The 22,046-nt window shown below is 41.7% G+C and overlaps 1 protein-coding gene across 4 annotated transcripts in view; it reads right to left on the bottom strand.

Moving 5' to 3' along the window:
* Positions 1 to 26: 26 nt before the first annotated feature.
* cabin1 (calcineurin binding protein 1) overlaps positions 27 to 22,046 on the bottom strand; it is a 41,883-nt gene continuing 19,863 nt past the window's right edge. For all 4 annotated transcript variants that reach the window (XM_077521338.1, XM_077521336.1, XM_077521339.1 and 1 more), the window contains 10 exons: positions 21,333 to 21,727; positions 19,999 to 20,112; positions 11,362 to 11,525; positions 11,148 to 11,244; positions 9,530 to 10,216; positions 8,993 to 9,067; positions 5,789 to 6,035; positions 4,490 to 4,684; positions 2,740 to 2,942; positions 27 to 2,660 (listed from right to left, as the gene is read on the bottom strand). In XM_077521338.1, the coding sequence (XP_077377464.1) occupies positions 2,517 to 2,660; positions 2,740 to 2,942; positions 4,490 to 4,684; positions 5,789 to 6,035; positions 8,993 to 9,067; positions 9,530 to 10,216; positions 11,148 to 11,244; positions 11,362 to 11,525; positions 19,999 to 20,112; positions 21,333 to 21,727 (2,321 nt within the window). In that variant the 3' untranslated portion in view covers positions 27 to 2,516. The remainder of the gene's footprint in view (positions 2,661 to 2,739; positions 2,943 to 4,489; positions 4,685 to 5,788; positions 6,036 to 8,992; positions 9,068 to 9,529; positions 10,217 to 11,147; positions 11,245 to 11,361; positions 11,526 to 19,998; positions 20,113 to 21,332; positions 21,728 to 22,046) is intronic.

Here is a 22,046-nt window from a genome sequence, read left to right as displayed (position 1 = left end):
AGAAGGAAAACAACTGTAAATCCATCTGTAGCTGAGAATTTTATTTATTTATTGAACATGCCTTAAGAAAAGTTGATGCTCGACTCATAATTTCGGGAGTGTAAACATGTCCCAATGAAGATTTGGCCAAATACATAAATTAGGAGTTGAGTGGTACCTTTGGGCTAAACAGTCATTTTTAATACTGTCAAATGGAAGCTTTGTTGTTATATATGCGAAAATGTCAAGATACAAAGGAAGCTTTTCGACATGCAATAAGATGTCATTTTTCTGATTTCATATGACATATGATTATAGTTGACCAAGATGTCACACGTCAGCATGCGTTGCGGTGTCACTGGCGCTCAGCGTCGGTTTTCCCGACTCTCCCGCAGGCCTCAAACTCATCACAGATAAACATTAACTGTCTTATCTGCCGACTTGCTTTACGTAACGTGACATTTGGATGCATTAGAAGGAGCAGAACAAAAGTACAAATATATTTTTGGTTCGACATTTTCAAAACGCTCAGCAGACAAAACAGAAAAAAATATCTCACGTCAATGCAACATCGATGTCATGAAATAAAAATACAAAACTTTTTTTTTTTTTTTCAATACTCATTTACAGTTTTGCATTTACAAGTTTCATTCACCTTTCCAGAAAAACAAAAACAAAACCCGGTCATTTTTTTTTGTTTTGGTAGAAAACAATTAGTAAAAAAAACAAAAAAAAAACACATTCTGTTGTCTTCCACTGAGTAACGTCAGGATTGCCACAAAAGGCGTCATAATTTCCAGACACCACTTCAGCATGCGTGTTGAAGTCGAGACGATTGGAATTAAAGCCAGCCTCACCTTCCACACACACACACACACACACGTCTGCTGCCAAAGATATTTGGATTCTGATATGTACAAAAAGCTCCCGTTTCATTCACATCAGTGCTGGTGACGGGCGTCCGCCTCCCTCGCAGCTACAGATGCGCTCGCGACTTAAAAGTCTTTTTGCAGGAACGCGGGGAGTTGCAAAAGCAGCACGCTTGAGTCGAGTGACCCAAACGCGGACTGTAAACATTTCCCATTATGCTACAAGTTTGCGGCGCTTTGGCGGCGGCGTCTTGTCCTTTCGCCGCCGACGTCCCGAGAAACGAGCCAAACGTGCAGCTGGCGCGAGGAAACTGACGACGCGTAAAGCGGCCGCTCGGGCGTAAATATGCATCAACGGCACGTTAGGGGACACGTCGGCTGTGACACGGCCGCAGCCAATCAGAAGGCTGCATTCGCTCACGTGGGGAAAACAATTGCATCGATAAAGAGTGACGATGCGGGAACGCGGAAATGATTTAAGGTGGGATATTCAGCTAAAAGTTTGTGTACTAGTACGCTCGCCGTCCTCACTTGTGAGACAATTCAGTGCACTAGTAGTGCGTGTGTGTGTCTTACTAGTAATTCTACTACTAGTGTCACTTAATTGAACCTTACTGTGCTGCACACTTGATATCAAGTTTAAGGTCAATGTGCTAGTACACTTTTTCGTCCTCACTAGTGCACTAGTTCAGTGATTCTCAGTGTGTTACGAGTACTACTAGTAGTACCTGAAAGAATCACCAACATTTTAGAACACGTTTTCACACTGTACAATGTCAGTGATTTGCAGTAAAATTATTTCCATGGACACTTGCACCTACGACGGTTTAATTATTTCATTGAGAATGAGCGCACTAGTTGACATGCACGCGACTACTACTAGTGAGTCACTAGTACTTGCGGCAACACATTTGCCAACTCATGCAGTTTGCCAACCCAGTAACATGAACTTCCTATTACTAGTATGACAAAGTCGTTCTGCTAGTGAGACAAACAGACCTTATGCAGTTTGCACTAGATCTGTCAAAATTAATGTGCAAGTAATCGATTATCAAATTAATCAACAACAATTTTAATGGCGTAATCATTTGGAGCCATTTTTTAATTTAAAATTGTCTTTTTTTTTTTTATTTCAACATAACAGTAATTATGAATAAAAAATAACTACCAATCACTGGTTAATAAATAGTAATCAAGTAAAAAATGCTTTTGTAATACACTTTAATTCAAAATTAGATTGAATAATTAATAGATGAATAGATTCCAAAAAATATTTGAAAGTGACAAGACTAGCTTGCGCTGTCAGTACAAGTTAAAAGTTACTGTGATGTCAACTATAATGCAAAATAAGTTTTGCTGTTAAATGTGTGATAAACTGGTGGAATAAATTCCATTTTTCAGTTCAAGGTCCAAATGAGTTTGTACCTTTTAAAAACAAGGCACTTGCTCGTCGTCATGCCAACAATGCAGTTTTGAGTTTTAAGGTATGTTATCGTGACGTGTTGACATGCTGACCAAACGGAAAGTGCCACCTTACATTGATCGTTTAAGGGCCACGTGTCGACTCGAGTCTCGTCTTACTAGCGAGGACAATCGGCGAACATAGTACACAAACGTCCCGAGTCGGATTTGAAGGATGTGGAACAAACCGGCGTTCCGCTCGGAGCCTCAGACGTCCATGTCGTCGTCGTCCTCGTCCGACTCGCTCTCCAGCGACGATTCCTGGCTGGACGTCTCGTGCACCTCCAGCGACGGCTGGCTCAGCGTGTCCTTCTTGACCGTGGCGGCCGACTGCGACGACAGGATGACGTTCTGCGCGGCGGGGGCAAGACGGGTCCGGGTCAGTCGTGACAAGGCGGCGGATCGAAAGCGGCCTTCCCCCGTCGCCTACCTTCAGCCTCTGTTTGGTTTCCTCCGAGATGCTGCCTTTGGGGGAGAGAAGCGTGGGGGTGGGCGGCGTCACCGTGATTTCCGGCGGGAACTTGGTGACGGTGGAGGGGATGAAGAGCTTTGGCATGTTGGGCGGGACCCGGGAACGGATTCGACTGGGGTCCGGAAGCTTTGACGAATCGCTGCTGGCGTAGTGCTGCTGGTCTGCAGGCAACATTTGAAGAACCGCATAGAAACCAGATGCAAATTCGTTTTCACTGAAGCAACTTCGCTTACTGCATTTTCACTGATTTTGCAAGGCCCATAGAATGTTCTACTCTATTGCTATAAAAAAAACATGCAACCTACCAAAACAAAGATTAAAGTCTCTTCTTTCATCAGGAAAAAAAAAAAGAAGTACATTTATATCCGTTTCCATTTTGCACAAATTAGCATTAAGCTTCATCGATATTCACATTCCTGGTGAAAACACTGACAAAAAGAGCTTGTTGCAACATTGCCCTGGTTGATCTCTTATACTCTGCTGCCACCTGCTGGTCGTTTTTTGTAATAACTACCATTGCTTCAAGCATTCTCTTCAGTTCAGAGGCTGCATCAAAGCCTTCTGTAAACTCTAGCATTAAAAAAATAAATAAAAATCAAAAACAAAAAAACATATACATACGTCTTTGGGAGCATGGTAACATTTAAAATAGAACGTATTTATATGTTTTTTGGGAGCAAATGAGTTGAAAGTTATTCTAAGTGATGCCCAAGCTTATGAATATCCATCCATTTTCTGTCATGCTTATTCTGGGGGGTGCTGGAGCCTATCCCAGCTATCTCCTGGCATTAGAACAGCAGCGTATATTTTTAACAAAGTATTGAATTTGAAATCACATTTTAATAAAGGAAAATAGTGGTAAGTATTTTAGTATTTTGTCGAATTTCAGGCTTCGAAGCTAGAAAATTGATTTATTTTTTGGTGAAGAATCTAAAGCAAGATTTGGATATAAAAATAATATTTTATTGTATGTATTTTATAAGAATATTTTTGCACACCCTACTTCTCAAGTTTTTTGGGGGTAATAAAAATTTGGTTTAAAAGTTAAAATATTGTATACATTTTGTTCAACTTCACAGATGCGTCCGACTTGGTGTCGATTCTTCACCAAAATAAATAAAATCATACAAGTTTCTATCTTTACATTTGAAGTCTGAAAACGTCAAAATGAAAGCGTTAACTAATTAATTAATCAAAGAAAAAAACGATCGCATTAATCAGTGTATTACCACAGATTAATCACAATATTAATTTTGACGGCAGATGATCCTTTTTAGGATGGTTACGTTAAAGGTAACCGTTCGAGTTTGAGCAATAAACATAACTACATGCATTAAAGTAAAGAATTTAATAAATGTTTACATATGCCGTAGGTCATTTTTTCCCCCCATTTTAAATTATGCAAATAATTAATTAATTAGAAAATGCAGGATGAGCGTGTGCATGGATATCAATTTTTTTTAACACTTCCTCATAACATTAAATGTCGAAAAAATTAACACATAAAATATGTTGGGGAAAAAAGTGATTAATCATGATGAATCAAAATTCTAAGATGTGATTAATCTGATTAAAAAATTTCATCGTTTGACAACTCGAAAAAATATGCAAAAAGTTGGGAGTGGACGCATGATAATATTGGCGGCCATGATTGAGGGTGAGGAGTCAATAAATCAATAAATCCACTTGCATTTGCTGCGTTTCTGACCTGGACAGTGTTGCGTGCCGCCGCCGCCGCCGCCGCCGCCGCCGCCGCCGCTACATGTGGCCGTCTCGTCCCGGTACCAACCCGCCGCTGCTGCCGCTTCGCGTGCCTGCGACACGCTGGCCAGTTTCATCTGCTGACACAAGTGCGACTCCTGCTGCCGGTACAAGAGGCCCTCTGTGGGCTCCTCGCGCTCCTCTGCGGCCCGTCCAACAACAACAACAACAAACTTTTTATCGGCCGCACTCGGATCATTTCTGATCATTTGTAATAAATCGGAAGATGTCAGAATAAATAAATACAACAAAAACATTGTGGCTAAAAAATGTCACCCCAGATCAATTGATTGATTAGCTGCAACAACAGACACAGAAAATAAAATATTGTTTGGCTTATAGCAAGAAGTGGCACAAATATTTTAAGAATCTCAAAAGGCAATTTTTACACTTGATGACATTTTGAAAGAAATAAGAAAACCAGCTCTGACGGAGTCGAATAGAAACAAGTTCAAGTTCAAGTTCCTGCAAGAATGGACGATAACGTGGACGGACGAGGATTCAAAAAAAAACAAAAAAAAAAACTTGATGCTTGTGTATGAGCATGCAAATATTTTATGATATAAATTCTGCTCAGTTTCCTGACGTGACTATAAAAAAAATGCTTATAATCTAGCAAACACATGAATTCGTTAGCGGCGTATGATTTACATCTCTGACTTGTGCACGCCCATTTGTTGGATTTATTAATGGCTGTTAAGTATAAAATGATTATGATGGGAACGAGGATGAGAGCTATAAGCTAACGTGTGTGCAGAAGCTCTTCACTGCCATCTAGTGGCATCTTAAGTTGATTTTGGGAGGGAAAAAAACCCATTTTGCTACTGCTCAGTTAGTTATTTTGGCAGCATGATGAACTGCTTCACAGTTGGCAGGTTTGGGGTTCAAATCTCTGCCGTCAAAGTCCAATTGGCCCCTCACGTACATTTCAACTGCGTTTTTGTGACTAAAAACACAAAACTCTAATGACAAACGTGCCATAACTGAAATTCTTTCTATGAATTTGGAGCTGGCAACTATTACATCAAATTGACTTACACATATTTATGTGTGATTTAATGACAAAAGAAGCCAAACTCTCGTGTCACAGAGTGGAAAAAAACAAACTGTAGGTGTAATCAAGTCTATTACGTAACAATCTCCATAAGCAGACTGGCGGCCTCTGCTGGTCGAGCGCAGCTCCTGGTAACAGACGCCAACCTGTCGTGGCGAATTTGCAAATAAAACGCGAGCGAGTCGAGCGTACCTGCGTGTTGTAGGAAGGACAAAGCCGCTGCTGCCGTTCTCCTGTGCGGCTGCGGGTCATGGAAGCTCGACGTTTGGGGTCTGGCTAACTTGCTCAGGGGCTCAAACGTCACTTTGGCTTGGCCGTCCTGGCTGGGCAACGGGTGGCAGGCGGCGTGGCTGAGCAGAACCGGCGTTGGCAGGGAGGCGGGGAAGAAGAGATCTCGGTGTTCCTTGAATTTGGGCGTGGTGGGGGCGTCGCCCAGGGGCTGCAGGGAGACACGAAGGAAGAGGACCGAATCAGCCGCGGTTCGGAAATCTCCAGTGAGATTGATCACTTCTCGATTTGCCTTCTCCGATCCCCAACGTCTTTTCGAGGACCACTTACAAAACAAGAGTTGCACAAACAACCTGTGACAACAGTGGGCCGGCTCCCACCGCTGCTGCCATGGCAACGGTGGAGCGCAGTTAGCGGAAACCAATACTTGCTCTCATCCTCCTTTCCCAAATGGATGAGAACGATAAGGAAGAAGCCCAATGCTCGGTTCCTGCTGGATATTTTTTTTTGTTCAAATTCTGAGACACGATGTTGAAGATGAGGTGTTTTTTTTTTTTTTTTTTTTTTTTTTACACAAATGAATTACACAAGCACAAAATATTTCGTAATGGTGCAAAAGTCTTTCGAACCTGCTGGCAAGTTGGAGCTTGTCATATGTCTATCTTTTTTTTTTTTTTTTTTAATCCCCTTTTATTTATTTCACTATTTTAATCTATATTGCTTTGTAGCTTCATCTTCACTACTACTAGCTTCATCAGGAAAAGTATATTCCTATTGTTTCCGTTTTGCAGCAATTAGCATTGGAATATAGATAAGTTCCATCATTATTCACAAATCTGTTAAAAATTGTGGCCCTGGTTGATCTCTTATACTCTGCTGCCACCTGATGGCCTTTTTTTGTAATAACCACTACTGCTTCAAACGTTCTCTGCCGTTCAGAGCATCAAAGTCGTCTGTATGCTCTAGCATAAAAAAACAAAAACATAAATACGTCCTTGGGACACTGGTAATGTTTAAAATAGAACATATTTATACGTTTTTGGCAGCAAACGGGTTAATAATCTTTTGTTTTCGATTATGCTTGATTGAATTGTCTTTTTTTTTTCTTCTGGCTACTTGGTGGGGTGCAGGCTGGGTTACTTTCATTGGTTGCAACTATCGTTTAATTTTTTCCAACGTGAAGAGCTGGCGAGGAGTCCACGTTGCACCTCTCGCCTGAAGTCAGCTGACCCACATGAAGCCATTTTTAAGATGAGTAGATGAATATGTCGTTCAACTAAGCTTTGCCTCAACTGTATGTTGTTAAAAAGCAGCATTTAATGTCGCATGGAAAGGAATGTCGGAAACTATTTTTCATGGATTAATTAATGTTATTCGTGAAGATTTAAAAAGTGACCCGCGTAACTGACCGGTTTTCCCCAAAATCATTATTAAAAGTGCAGTTAATCCTCGGCTAGAACTGAGCAAGACTGTTTGCAGATATGGAAACTGGCCTGAATAAGATTCAAGCAGATGTGGATTCAAGAATAAATAAATAAATAAAAAAAGAACATCCCGGGCACGTTGGCATTTGTGTACTTGTGCGGGCTTGAAAGAATGTGCGGACGTGTAAAAAGAAAGCGGGCACATAATTTTCACGTGGAGGCCTGCAGCGGCAGAGGTGTCTCCTCACATTTGCTACTGCGCGACGCGAGCAGACGATTCCGCACGGCCGGCTGGTAGGTTGGGCAGCCAGATGCACGCTCGTCTCTTATTAGGACGTGATGGATTCGAGTTACGGGCAATGGCCGAACAAATAAGGCGCCGTAATAATGTGGTTGTTTACCCTCTCGCCTTGAATAAAGCAATAAGAAACATGAATTCATTTTTTTTTTTTTGAGCCAAAAGTGTGTTTCATTTCCGCTTTTGTGCGGATTGTGTGCCGAGTGACGGCGCTCATGTGACGGGTGAAGCGGCGTTTGCGGAGATCAATGACATAACGGCAACTCGCGAGTGAGGCAGAAGTGCCGGCAGGGAGATTCACTGGGTTATATTTAGCGCTGGCATCTACTTGAACAAGTCTGGGGATTACCAAATTATTAATACGTTTGGCACGATTTACCTCATGATGCACAAGATGGAATATTGTACTCACATGCTGAGTATAGACATTTTTTTTTTCTTTTTCAAAATAGGACGCCACAACTTTACAACAAAAGTGAAAATGGAAGATAATTGATGTTCTCGCTACTACTAGTGATGGCCAAGTGAAGCTTCATGACACATTTGTGATATATATATATATTTTTTTACTCCTTTAGATGGTACTGTTGGTTTAAAGATGCAGTGGAAATGTAATCAATTTCAATTGCACTAACCTTTCTTTAAACCAAGAGCACCATCAAGAGGAGTAAAAAAAAATATTGCAAGTGCTTCATGAAGTTTCATTTTCACATCACTACTATAACACTATTCTGGGGAAGCTTTCAACAAAATTTATGTGTCAGTAGGGAATTTTTCAATGATCAACTCATTTGCGGCCAAAAACGTATAAATACGTTCTATTTTAAATATTACAATTTTTGTTGTTTGTTTTATGATACAGCATACGGCAGGCTTTGATGCAGCCTCTGAGCTGAAGAGAATGCTTGAAGCAATGGTAGTTATTACAAATACGGCCAGCAGGTGGCAACAGAGTATAAGAGATCAACCAGGGCCATGTTTTAAACAGATTTGTGAATAATGATGAAACTTCGCTATATTCTGATGCTAATTGCTGTGAAACAGAAACAGATAGGAATATACTTTTTTTTTTTTTTTCCTGACGAAAGAAGAAACTCTTTTCTTTCTTTTGGTAGCTTCCATGTTTTCATAGCAATAGAACACAAGATTCTGTGGGCCTTGCAAAATCAGTCAAAATACAGCAAAACAGACCAAAGGGAGTTACTTCAGTGAAAATGGGCGGTGAAGCTGCATGAGGACCACATTGTCATCTTCTTGTTATTTGTGCTAAACGTGCTGTTAGCAATCGATGCAAATAAAATACGGTTGCAGTAAACAACGTCACCAGGTATGATAACTTGCTGGTGTGAATTCAAGTCCGTCTGAAAGGACCGCGTGGCTCCGAATGAATGTTCACCCTGCGGGCGTGTGAACGTGCAGTGAGTAACATTGATGAGCTGGACGTACCTGTCGTTGGGCGGAAGCAGCCAACTGGATCTGGCAAAACTTCACAGCCTGGTCCAGAGCCACGTCCTCGTCAACCTGAAACAAGAAGAGGAACGAGAGATTCATTTAGGTTCCCTCTTCACACATCTTTTTCAATGTACCCTCTTGTGTTTGTCAAGTGGAGCAAATACAAAACCACGACTGATTTCCAGTTCTGTATGAGTGTCGTGCTGTCACTAAACACACCTAAACAGTCTTCAATTAACTCAACATGCACAATTTGGGGACATGAAGGAAATGTATTCAGCAACAGTTGGCGAGAACAAACAACAATACTGCAGATTGACTTGAGTAAATCAGTGTTTTTCATCCAAATCGGTTTCATTGTTTACAAAGTGTCAAAGTGTTTTGTCTTATTCGAAGAGGCGTTTGTGAGGACTCATTTCATCTAAAAGGCCATAAAAGCTTACATGACCGCAGAATCTGAAAGAATTATAGCAGAGGCAACACACTCTGAATGTTTACGCAGTGGAAAGATGTTGCGTGGCGGAAATGTACCTGTTTGATGAGCATGAATGTCTCTGACATGATCTTTTCAATGCGAGCCAGGTCATAGGTCATAACTTTCTGGCCTTGTTGCCACACTCTGTAGGCATCAAGTAGCAGAGTTTTCCCCGACTCCACATCCTCTAAAAGTTTCCTTTTTCTGCTGGGTCTTCGTAGTGAACCTTGATCGGCGCCGCCAGCCGCCAAAGCGACCTTGCCCGCCGCCGCCGCCGCCGCCGACTGAAGCTGCTGCTGCCTGGAACTTATGCTGAGCTCCTCCAGCGACAGCTCCGACGTCCGGCTGTTGTCGGCCACTCTTTGCTGCGGCTCGACGACGCCCAGCGAGACCTGCGCCTCCGTTCCCCTGTCGTGAGCATCTGCGGCGGTTGCCGGTCTCCTCCAATGGCCGGATTCCAGATCCATTGGCTCCTCTGGGCCGGTTCGGTGCCCCTCACAGCCAGCGGGTTCCACCTTTGCGGGTTGATTCTCGACCGCGCCGCGCTTATCGGCGGACGGTGCGAGCGGCGGAATCTGGGGTTGGGAGGCTTCCTTGCGTCCCGCGTCCGCCGTACAAGTCGCCTCTGCGAGCGGCGGCTTCTTGGGCAGCGCATGTTTGCCGTCGTCTGAACTCGGCCTGCTGGATGCGGCCGTGGTGGTCATCTCCCCCATGGAGGGGGTCGCTGCTTTGGGAAGCTGCAGCTGAAAGACAAAAGAACTTCGGTCACAACCGGCAAAAGGACATTTCTTGACAATAATATGTTCGATGTGACCTCTCTAGTCTGAACATGACATTCTGAGGAATATGACATTTGTGCAATACGAGTTATGCAGCCAAATGCAGCTGTTTTTTATCCATCTTAGGCAGCGGCCATTTTGCCACTTGCTGCGGACTGAAGATGACATCACAGTTGCTCAGACGACCAATCGCAGCTCAGCTTCAGAAAACAGGCGAGTTACCCGAGACCTCGGTCTGGGTGTCGATTCAGATTTCCACCACAATTCGCATTAATTTTTGATTCAGTTCATTTCATGTAGTACCAATTTTACTTTTTATGGAAGACATTCTCAGAAGTATCAAAATGCTGCAAATAGTAGAAACTTCTTGCTCTTACTTGGTGCATTATTATGAAAAAATATATATGAATATTTACATTTAAAATGAATCCAATGCAGTCACATTATTCATGTATGTTTTACTGAACATGACCTGATCAAAACAATTATTAATAATTGAAATCGATTACAACCGCAGCACTATGTAAACAGTGGCAAAAACTGGGCTCCTCTTGGGGTACTCTGAATAACAGCATTTGGTAGCCATTTTTTAAAAGTATTGATTTTTGGTTTTATGAGTCGATATTGGGCTATGAAAAGGAATATTCATTCATTTTTTAAACCCAGCCCTACTGTGATGTCATTTTCACTCAGCAGCAAGTGGCAAAATGGCCGCCTTCTGATATTGATCAAAACTGTTGGTTTTGCTGCTTAACTCATATTCCACTAACACAATATTAACCAGAATATCATATTTAAACTAGTGGGGCTGCATAGAACATATTGGCGGGATTTTGTTTTTTTTTTGGGTCGACTTTCCCCTTTTAAAGAAATACAGCAAGGTGTACTTTCTTACCCCAGCGAGACTGTTCAGATTGTCCTCCAGAACTTTGACATTTAGGAAAAAGGCTCTCTTGGCCAAAACCTGGCGATCGACATCGCGTAAATATTTCCTTGATGGATTTAATGGAGGAGAGAAGGAAGTGAGTGGGAAGGCGAGATGACAAAAGACATACATGAGCATTAAGTCGATAACAAACACAGCAGCGCTCCAGGAAATGGACTCTTACTTTCCCTGGTCAGGGGTTCTCTGCAGCATGAAAGACACTTTCAGCAAGGTGTCGTGATCTTTAAGCCGCGATAGCACCTCCAGCAAGAGGACAATGGATCGGTTCATATGCGATGCAAAACTTCCCGGGCGATCAATCTCATCTACTGGAATACGCCAGATGCCCTGCGGGTGGGAAAGGAAATTGACAACAAGAAGGAGCAGAAAGAGCAGTCGTTGGTGACTGCGCTAAAAATAACAATTGTTTTGTATGACAAACTGCAGCTTTATTTGAAAACAGGGGGCATAAACAAGCAACAAATTGGTGTTTCCTCGATGCGACTAGTGGCTTTACTAGATGGAAGAAAAGCAAATAGACTTTGCGGGGTAAACAATTGAGCGCAAGGTCTACAACCTGCGGCTCTGGGGACATGTGTGGCTCTTTAGGACATGTCCTGTGTCTCCCTGAAGACCTAAAAAAATAAATAAATAAATAAATAAATAAATAAAATAAATAAATAAATAAATAAATATATATAAATATATATATATATATCAGATAAAATATTCTTCAAATTAATTGATTTATATTAAAAATAAAAATAATTAAATATTCAAAAAATGTCAAGAGTCTAAATTTTTAACTTCTTAAGACGAAAGGTAGATGAAAAAGTTTTTAAAAATAACCTAATAATGTCCAAAAACGGCCCATAAAAATGACTAAAAAGGGAGAGGGAAACCAGGAAGTCACCATAAAAATTTTTTTCCATGAAATTGCGAGTCAGAAAATAAAAAAAGAAAAAAGAAAAAAAAGAAAATGTTAAAAAAGCAACCATAAAAAGTCCAAAAACAAAAGACAAAAATCCCTAAAATTACCATTAAATGTACAAAAAAAAAAAAAAAAAAAAGTCCAAAAACAAAAGAAATTGCCATAAAATGTACACAAAACGTCAGATGTGAAAATAGACATAAAATGCTAGCAAAAATAGGCAGGAATTTTTTAAAAAAAATAAATAAATAAATAAATAAACATTTCCAAAAAATGAAAACGAGAGGCAGAAAATTACCATATGTGCATAAAATTGCCAAACGTGTCAGAAATTTGACACCAAAAAAAAACGCAGAAAAGTCTAAATATGTATGAAAAAGTATGAAAATTTACAAGAACAAAAAGAATGAATCTCTACGAATTGTTGATGCTGTATATTTTTCTGTTATGGTGCAGCTCTAATGTACGTTAGACTAACGCTAACACAATGTTCAAACGTTTTGTGGCTCCAGACAGATTTTATTTTTTTATTTTTTTGGCCTAAAATGTCTCTATCGACAGCAAAGGTTGCTGACCCCTGGTGTAAAGAAACAATTAGCAAGCTGAATATTTGAAGGGAACGATGCAACGGAGCAGAAAGTAACAGAATGAAGTGAGAGTGGAAAACATGGCATTCAAAGAGGCACTAATGAGGGATGGAGAGACTGCAGGGGAGATCTTGCAGACTGCCTGGACATGGAGGAGGTGGGGAGGGAGCTACGCAGTGTTTTCTCTGGGCACACATGATAGGAAGCCTCATTAGTTCTCAGTTGTGGCCAAGCAGTCCAACAACAGCCTCAGAATGGCGGCCAACAAACATACCGCTCGGCCGTTCCCCGCACAAGGCGCGACGTGTCCCTTGACGGACGAACGCACGCACGCACGTGTCTGCTCGGCAGGCAACATGGGCCAACTTCTATCTACCCGACGATTTTTTTTTAAGTGCAGATGGCGGCCTAGGTTAGCGTCAGGAAGCACGCTGCGCAGCGTGCATATTCTGGCAGGCGAAAATGCGCGCAAGACAAAAAACAAAAGATGATCCTATCAGGATGGAACCCAACAAATTGAGACGGCTCCATCAGCTCGGGAGCCGGGTGGTCGTCTGAACAGACCGCTCCAGATGGTCCGGTGGCGTTTTGCAAGACTCTGGAGGCAAATGAAGCGTGAGAGCACGACGTGGGAAACCTATCAAACGATCATGCATATCTAAAGACAAAACTTCCTGCCTCCTGACAAAGTAACAAAGCCACCACCAAATAATGCACTTATCAAATGTAGCAGCTTCCCAGTGGGTGTGAATATTATGCCGAATTTATTCATCACACATTCTTCGGTGCATCAACCAATAATATAGGTTTGCAAATGTGATGTCAACAAACATTTCTATACGGAATCAAGACGTGCATGCTAAATGTTTCCCTCCTCAGATTACAAGCACCCAAGCGAAGTACCGTATGCTAAGAACAGCATCTCTAATGGACGAGGATCGTTCAGAGAAGCATCAACGCAAATCTGTTTTGCGGAATGCAAAGCCGTGGCTTTATGCAGATTATTCTGCAGCACAACAACTAAAGCAGATTTGTAAGACTGAAATGGTTATAAGCATCTTTTTCCCGGAGAAAATATGACCAGTGCCATTGGAGGGGAAGCTGTGTTGTGGTCAATATATCGATCACAACAATGAGAAAGTATGCATAGTGTGTAGGAAAGAAATGGCTCTGAATAGTTAAATTGTGCTTGGGAGTTGGTGTATGTAAACTTATGAACACAACACTGGATGTCAACTTCAACACCTGAAAATCTCAAAACAATTATTTTGCTGTTTATAAGCATTAAAGATTACTTGACTCATTGAGCCATTTTCAACAGTTAGGATGATAATATTTTGTCTGTAATTAACACATTCACTGCCAGCCCAGCAAAAATGCATTATTTGACATCTTTTTCCGTCAATGGCAGTCAATGAGATAAGATGAGATGTAACCAAAATTGACGGATTTTTAAGCAAAATTTGCCTTTAAAAAAAGAAAAAACGAAAAAAGGATGCTGCAATATAATGACAAAATATATTGGCACATTGTGTTTCACACATTCACTGCCAGCCCAACAAAAATGCATTATGTGACGTCTTTTTCCGTCAATGGCAGTCAATGAGTTAATGTGATAACTTTATTATTTTTCCATGAACAAATAATACCTTTAAACACTAGGGATGCACGATAATATCGGCAATTATCGACCAATTTGACATCAAACAGATAAACCAGACAATAGAAAAAATCTGCCGATAATTATCGGCAATTTGATTTCATACAGATAAAGCAGATAATAAAGAAATCCAGCAATAATTATTGACATGCCACGTTGGTCCATTTGTTGTGGATCATATCAATAAAAACTTCATGGTGCTTGACATACATTGAAACATTGTGCAAAGTTTATCCAATGTTTCAATGTATTTGTTAGACTTATAGTAGGACTCGAAAGTACATTTTGTATTCACGTTAATTTTGCAAACAATTACCGGCTTACTTATTGGTTATCGACATCGGCACCTCTAAATGATTGGTTTATCGGTATTGTTTGAAAATAGCATTATCGTGCATCCCTATTAAAAACGACATTTTGCCACTTGCTGTCGACTGATGATGACCTCACCTGTGCTCAGCAAACAGGTAATTGACCAATCATGGCTCAGCTTGCTGACGAAACCCTGAAAACAGGTGAGCCGTGATTGATCGTTACCTATTTCTTCAGCACAGGTGATGTCATCTTCAGTCGACAGAAAGTGGAAAAATGTGTTTTGAAATAACAATGGTTATAAAATTAATTCTGGACAAAATATTAACTTTTTACTGCTAAAAATTGTTCAATGTTCCAAGTATCCTTTAAGGCTTTTTCTCAGCATACAGTGCGCTCAAAGGTTTACATAACCCTAGAATATGTAAACTTTCAAGCACAACTGTATATATTAAAAGCCACAACTGCGTGAGCGTGACAAAAATGAGATGTAGAGCAAGCAAGCCTTTGCGAACGTGTGAGTCACTTACAAGACGTACTTTCGCAAGCAAACTTTGCATGTCTCGTCACATTTTACAATGCAATAGCACAGACACACGATTATCTGCTACAAGTTACAACGAGAGAAAAGTTGGGCGGTCATGTGACTGGTAGCTACCAGTGGCATCTGCTGCAATTTAGCAATCACGACATGAGCAATCTGGACGCCAGCAATGTGCAACTTGAGGAGGGAAATGATGTTTTCAAACCAAAGATGGCGCTTACCTGTCAATGCTCCAAACAACTGGCAGGTGCATGGCAACCATTCGTCATCTTGAGCTATCACGATATTTTTGACATATTTGCTCTGCATCTGCTTATCTCAAGTCCAAAGTCTCACAAAACACCACAACTAAGGACTCTGTGTTTCCAAAAGTCTGACAGAAAGCAACTCACCATCACCAAAGAAGGCGAGTCCTCATTTCCTACGCCGCTATGTTGTTTTTCTTGGAAGGATTCTTGCAGTCGGTAGCAGCGACAACATCCGACGGCAGAAGCCTCCACCCTAACAGAAGCTCACGCTCGGAGAGCGAAGGGTGGGCTGCATTTGGGTGCGAGGGCAGCCGGAGCTGCAGAGGAGGAAAAAGCGGGAAGCTCGGCTCCGCGCGGCAGAAGCGAAACGAGAATGGTCGCCAGCGCCAACGTCCGGGCCCGGCCCGGCCCGTCAATCTCCGGAAAGCGCTGACAGACCAGGAGACTCCTTCCTCATCTCAAAACAAAAACACCCACGCACTCCATCTCCACTCTCCCCTGACCCCCAGCCCGCTGGAGTTCTGCCCCTCCCCCCCACCTCCCTCCCTCCTAGCGTGCTTTCTCTTGCACAGTGCACAGCCCGCCCTCGTAGGTCCGCGCCAGCCAATCACACGCGAGCGGCGGAAAGCCCCGCCCATGAACGCACGCCCACACAAACAGAAGAGCGAGAGAGTAATGAGGAAGCTGAACAAGAGCCGAGCGAATAACAAGCCGGAGGGGGGAGTGCACGATCGTGCCGAAGCCAGAGAGAGCAACAGGAAAAAGAACATGAGAACATAAACTGGCTGAAAGAGGAATTGAGTTGCACACTGCAAAGAACAGGTTTGCGGAAACAAAACTCCTTCCGAAGCAAAACCTAACGAGACGGTGTTGCCTGAAGAAGCAACTTGCATACGTAATATTTCCTCACCTGCTTCCTTTCAACACTGGTTGTGTCTCTCCAGATGGCCACCATAAACATCCTACACATGCATAACCTTGTTTATCCTGTTTCCTGTGTGAGCGGAGCGGGGGGGGAAAAAAAAAGTGCTGGAAAAGGTCAAGCTGAACCGAACAGAGCCAAAGGGAGGCGGCGGAATCTCGACTTGACAGCGCGAACATGCAAATCAAAACATGAGAGAAACGTTTTCACTGTCCACTAGTGCTCCCTTAAGAAAAAAAACAACAACGCATGCTTCTCCTGAGTGGAGCTCCACCTACGAACACCAGACTGCGCAACTCAAACGTTTGAGTCATACGGCAAACGGAGGGAAGTAATTCGAGGGTAACTGCTCCATGATTGCAAAATTTGTTTTACAGTTATTCGGAACCGTCATAATCCAAAATCTGCTTGAGAAAGAGATGCTATCAGATTGACATTTTGCGTTCGGAATGGGGGCGGAAAGAAACACGCTTGATTCGAAATGCTCACGTGGGTGGAGGACGTGTGTACGCGCGGAGTGGGAGTGGAGGCGCAGATGGGCGCAGACTTGTCACAACTGAATCAAATGTGAGCAGGCAGGGCTGATGGCTCAATATCACCGCACCGCTCGTTATTGTGACGACAACAAACATAGTTCGACAATAATTTACCAAAACACATTGATAACAGAATATTGGTGCACATATTTGTACAAATATAGTAGCAAACTATAGTGTTGTTCCGATACCGATACTGGTATCGGCATACTGCATTAAAACAGTGGTATCGGTATCGGTGAGTACTCACAAGTAACATGCCGATACCATTAATTCCAATGCTAAGATAGGACTTTGGATGCAGCATCTTGTGTCTTGCTCGTGCATGACATGTTCACTGCATGCCGATCTAAGAGATCCTATTGGCCCTTGAATGCTCTGAACCAATGGCAGGACAGCTTTTTCATGTTGGGGGGAAAAAAAAAACTTAGGTATCGGCCGATACTGTAAAGCTGGGTATCGGAATCGGTATCAGGGGGCCAAAAAACGGTATCGGAACAACACTAGCAAACTATTTGGTGAACAATGAACATATGCACAATTCAGAATTTCAGAATTCGGGTGAATTTGTACTTTAACTCATTTGCTCCCAATAACGTGTAAATACGTTTTTTTTTTTTTTTTAAATGTTTTAAGTGTCCCAAAGACGTATTTATATGTTTTTTTGTTTTTTTATGCTAGAGCATACAGAAGGTATCGTATCGGTATCGCCGATATTGGCACCAGTATTTACTTGATATCAATCGATACCAAAATCTCAAGGTATCGCACAGCTCTACTCGATAACCGTGAGGTTATTCCTGCTCGCTCAATTCAGTGAGTCAAGAAAACGTACTTGCAATCATTCAGGAGAGATTTTCTCATGATCGTTTCATTTGATAGCTTTGAAACACTAAAGCTTTGACAGTTGGCACACAAGGATGACAGGCTTGCTTCCAAAAGGGATTCCGTGAGAACCCAATGGGAGCTAGCTCACTGCAGAGCTCCTGTTCAGCCGTGGCCCATCTCGCCCAGCTGCAATCTGTTCCCCGAAAGGGTTTGAGATCGACGGTGTACACGACAACGTCCAGGATAATATAAACTGGCGAAAAACAGTGAGACGCAGACTTATGAGCTTGCGATGATCAGTTCTGTGAAGCAATACAAAATCAAAACACACGCTGTTTCTTCACCTCCTTCAAATCAGCCGTAAGAAGCAGATAACAGACGCAAACGCCAACACGAGTCTTGTGAAGACGGATCGTTCACCAATCACCTCCTGAGAAATTCCATTTATAGAGCTGCTTGTGATCCGTTTTCAGGCCACATTTCTGAGCAGCCAATTGAATTTACGTGAGACACGGGTCTACAAAAGGGGAAACCTAATGATATGCCAATACTCGCAAACACACGACGACGAGCACATCATTAGCAACAAATTGTCAGGACGCACATGAGTGCTTCACAAGCTCGTCTCGTCCCTTGAGATTGCGACTGAGCTGCAAAACGTGAGCGTTAGGTTACGCACAGCCGATGCTGCATGAGACGCACCTGCGCGACCTAACGAGATTCAACACGAGAGCCGCACGAGGAAAATCCATTTTAGCATAAAGATAACTGGAATGATGCTCACTGCTCAGTCTGCATGCCTTGTTTGTTTTTGGGGGGGAAAAAAAAAAATTCTGTTGGGCAGTTCACCATTGCGCCATCTGTTAAATCTGGAGGATCACTAACAACACTTGGCCGCCACGCAAGTGTAGGTAGTAGTGGTGAAATGTCAAAATCAATTTACTGATTTGGAAATCTTCCAGAACAGCCTTCCACAAAGTTTTACAGAAATCAGTTGTGTAATTTTTTTGTGTGATATTTCCTAGTGAACGTGAAAATTTGTTCAAAGATAGCCTACTGTGAGTGGATTAAAACAAACAAACAAAAATCTTCATACCCCTCTTAAAGTGCCAAGTTTTTCCATCCATCCATTTTCTTAACCGCTTGCTCGTCACAAAGGTTTGCGGGGGGTGCTGGAGCCGATCCCAGCTGGCTTCAGGCAGTAGGCGGGGGACACCCTGGACTGGTTGCCAGCCAATCGCAGGGCACACAGTAAAGAACAACCATCCACACTCACAAGCACACCTAAGGACAATTAGGAGCGTCCAATGAACCTGCCATGCATGTCTTTGGAATGTGGGAGGAGACCGGAGTACCCGGAGAAGACCCACGCAGGCACGGGGAGAACATGCAAACTCCATCCAGGAAGGCCGGAGCCTGGACTCGAACCCAAGTCCTCAGAACTGGGAGGCGGACGTGCTAACCACTCATTCACTGTGCCGCCAGTGCCAGGTTTTTGTTACATTAAATTGGTGTCCAGGTTATATTTATTAAAAAATAAATAAATAAATAAAAATAAATAAATAAATGAATAAAAAGTTTTCCAACTGTAATATGACCAAAATAAAAAATAAAAAAAAATAAAAATTCCTCCAACTGTCATGTGACCATGGTAAAAACAAACAAAACAAACAAAAAAAAACTAAACTTTTTTTCTACCTGTAATATAACGTAAAACCTATACATATGAATACGGATATAAAGAAGAGTGCAAACAAAAATAAACAGCTCCTGGTAATCCCGTAGTTCCAGATGAAGAAATTATTTTTGTTCATTATCATTTATTTTTACTTCCCTTCTAAAAAGGCTTCACCCGGGGTGATTCCCGTTTTGTTTTATAAATATGTCCCCCAAAAAATGGCATTCGAACATGGGGTGATGTTGACTTTACATCCAATGTAGCAGAGTTATTCATTCAATCATACATTTGAAATTGCATGTGGCTGTGGCTTGCATCAGATTGAGAGGCATTTTGAATATTTTGCCCTTCTCCTGTCGCTAAATAAAGTAACCAAAATATATAAAGTGTGTCTCATGAAGTGTCCATAATGAAACTATTCAGAGTGTTTATGACCATATATTAAAGCTTACCATTTATATAGATGAATGTTAAATGATTCAGTGATAACTAGAATCTACAAAAAAAAAAAAAAAAAAATTCCTGTGAAGTGACAGGGGAAAAACAACAAAAAAGGAAACGTGACCTGAACTTACATTGAACAGGTTTGTCTTGTTTCTTTCACAGAAGAGTCCTTGTGCAGGCATGTGCTTCTGTTGTTGCCATGGGACACTGCTTCCTAGCAACACATCTCGGGCCCACTGGAGGTTCTGTTTTAATAAATACATTCATTAATAAAAATTCAAAAAAAACACACATCTACATTTTAATATACACTATTAAACTATCATAATGCAGATCACCTTCCATCATCACAATATATTGATGTGATTTAAAAAACAAACAAAAAAAAAACACGTTTGCTTGCATGTTGTGTAAACATCTGCTTCAATCTAACACTGCTCATTTACAATCAGGAAAGCCCACACTATTTTTTCACAACCTTGAAACCTGAGATTCAAAACGCTATGATAAAGGTAAGGTGAAAAATACTACAAAACGTAATAACATAAAACAACAACAACCTTATGTGTTAGACTGTTAGTGGAGACATGAGAGAAGTGACAGAAAGATGCCCCGACAGTATCGCTAAGCACAGCAACTCTGTGCCAAACTGGCTGAAAAAAGAAAAAATGGTTCTCAACCCACGCATACCTCTAACCAACAGAGAGAGAGAGAGAGAACATACTCAACGTCACACACTAAACCTAAAGTCAAAATAAATTTTACCGAATACAGTCATTAATACATTGACGGCAATGCAAATAAATTAATGACGCCATTATTGTATGATACGGCAGAAGTCTCCGACGTAAAGTGGCTAGCAGCTAACTGTTAGCATGACCAACGAGTATCTAGCTGCTGACTGGTAAGTAAGTTTGACAGCTGGTTACCTGGCTTACTTTAATTATTTTTCAATATTCTGGACCACGGCTAGGCAATGTGACTTAAATTGCACGTTGAGGTCTTTTCATTATAAAAAGAAAAGAAAAAAGAAATAACGAAATAAAACTGTCATTTATTTATTTCATAAAACACTTTTGCCCATTAAAAAAGAAAAATGTACATACAAACATAGCTGTTTAGATTAGAGAAAGGAACACAACTTTAGGCAATGAATATTATTTTACTATTTTATTTTAAATACTTATTTTACACCTGAACCATGTAAAAAAAAAAAAAAAAAGTTTCTGCCTCATATTACACTTAAAGGTTGTGTTCCTAAATCCTAAACGGCTATATTAGACATTTGAATTTTTTATTTTTTTAATTTAATGGAAAAAGCGCGATCCGTTGCACCACTACTATGTTTACGTCCATAATTGCTAGTAGGCCGCACCTAACTGCAGTTTAATTGCATTGCTGTTCTGTTGGCACACATTAGGCAGCACGTCATTAGTCAACATGAGGTTAACAGAGGTGGACTGACCTGGTGAGTTTTGCTGTTGGTGTAAAAGAAAGCCAGGCGGTACAGACTTTTATAGTGTTGCGGGAACCGTCCAAGGCAGAGGGAAAGCGAGCGGACGCACATTTCCACCAACATTCTTTTCTGGTCAGCCGGTTCCGCAGGCAGGGCCTTGGGCACCTCAACGACCTCAGCGGGGGGCTCCGGCTTCTTTTTGCTTTCGTTGGCTGGGGTTTGAGAAGCGGGTGGTTGAGAGGAAGCCGCTTTTGGAGGCGTGACTGGTACAAGTACAGGCGGAAGGAAGCTCTCCGCACAGATTTTGGGAGTGGACGCCTCGGGGAGGGTCACCACCACCATTTCCACGATTTCCTCAACCAGATTCTCCTCCGTCTGGGCGACAGTCTGATCTCCGTGCGATTCTAAAGTAGGAAGCAGCAAAGACATCGCTCAAGGCACGGCTGGGTTATCTTGGCCAAACAATACGCGACCGCTTCAGTATTAACTCATTCACTCGCCGCCATTTTCACATTTCGCAATCCCGTTCGCTCCCGGCTGTTTTACTGGATTTTGACTGATTTTTCAAGGCCCACAGAATATTGTGTTTTATGGCTATAAAAGCATGGAACCTATCAAAAGAAAGATTAAAGTCTCTTCTTTCATCAGGAAAAAAAAAAAAAGTATGTTTCTATTTGTTTCCGTTTTGCAGCAATTCGCATTAGAAGAGAGCTAAGTTTCATC

The sequence above is a fragment of the Festucalex cinctus genome, chromosome 5 (genome assembly GCF_051991245.1).
Source record: "Festucalex cinctus isolate MCC-2025b chromosome 5, RoL_Fcin_1.0, whole genome shotgun sequence".
NCBI lineage: Eukaryota > Metazoa > Chordata > Actinopteri > Syngnathiformes > Syngnathidae > Festucalex > Festucalex cinctus.
This window is presented reverse-complemented; position numbering and strand designations above follow the sequence as displayed.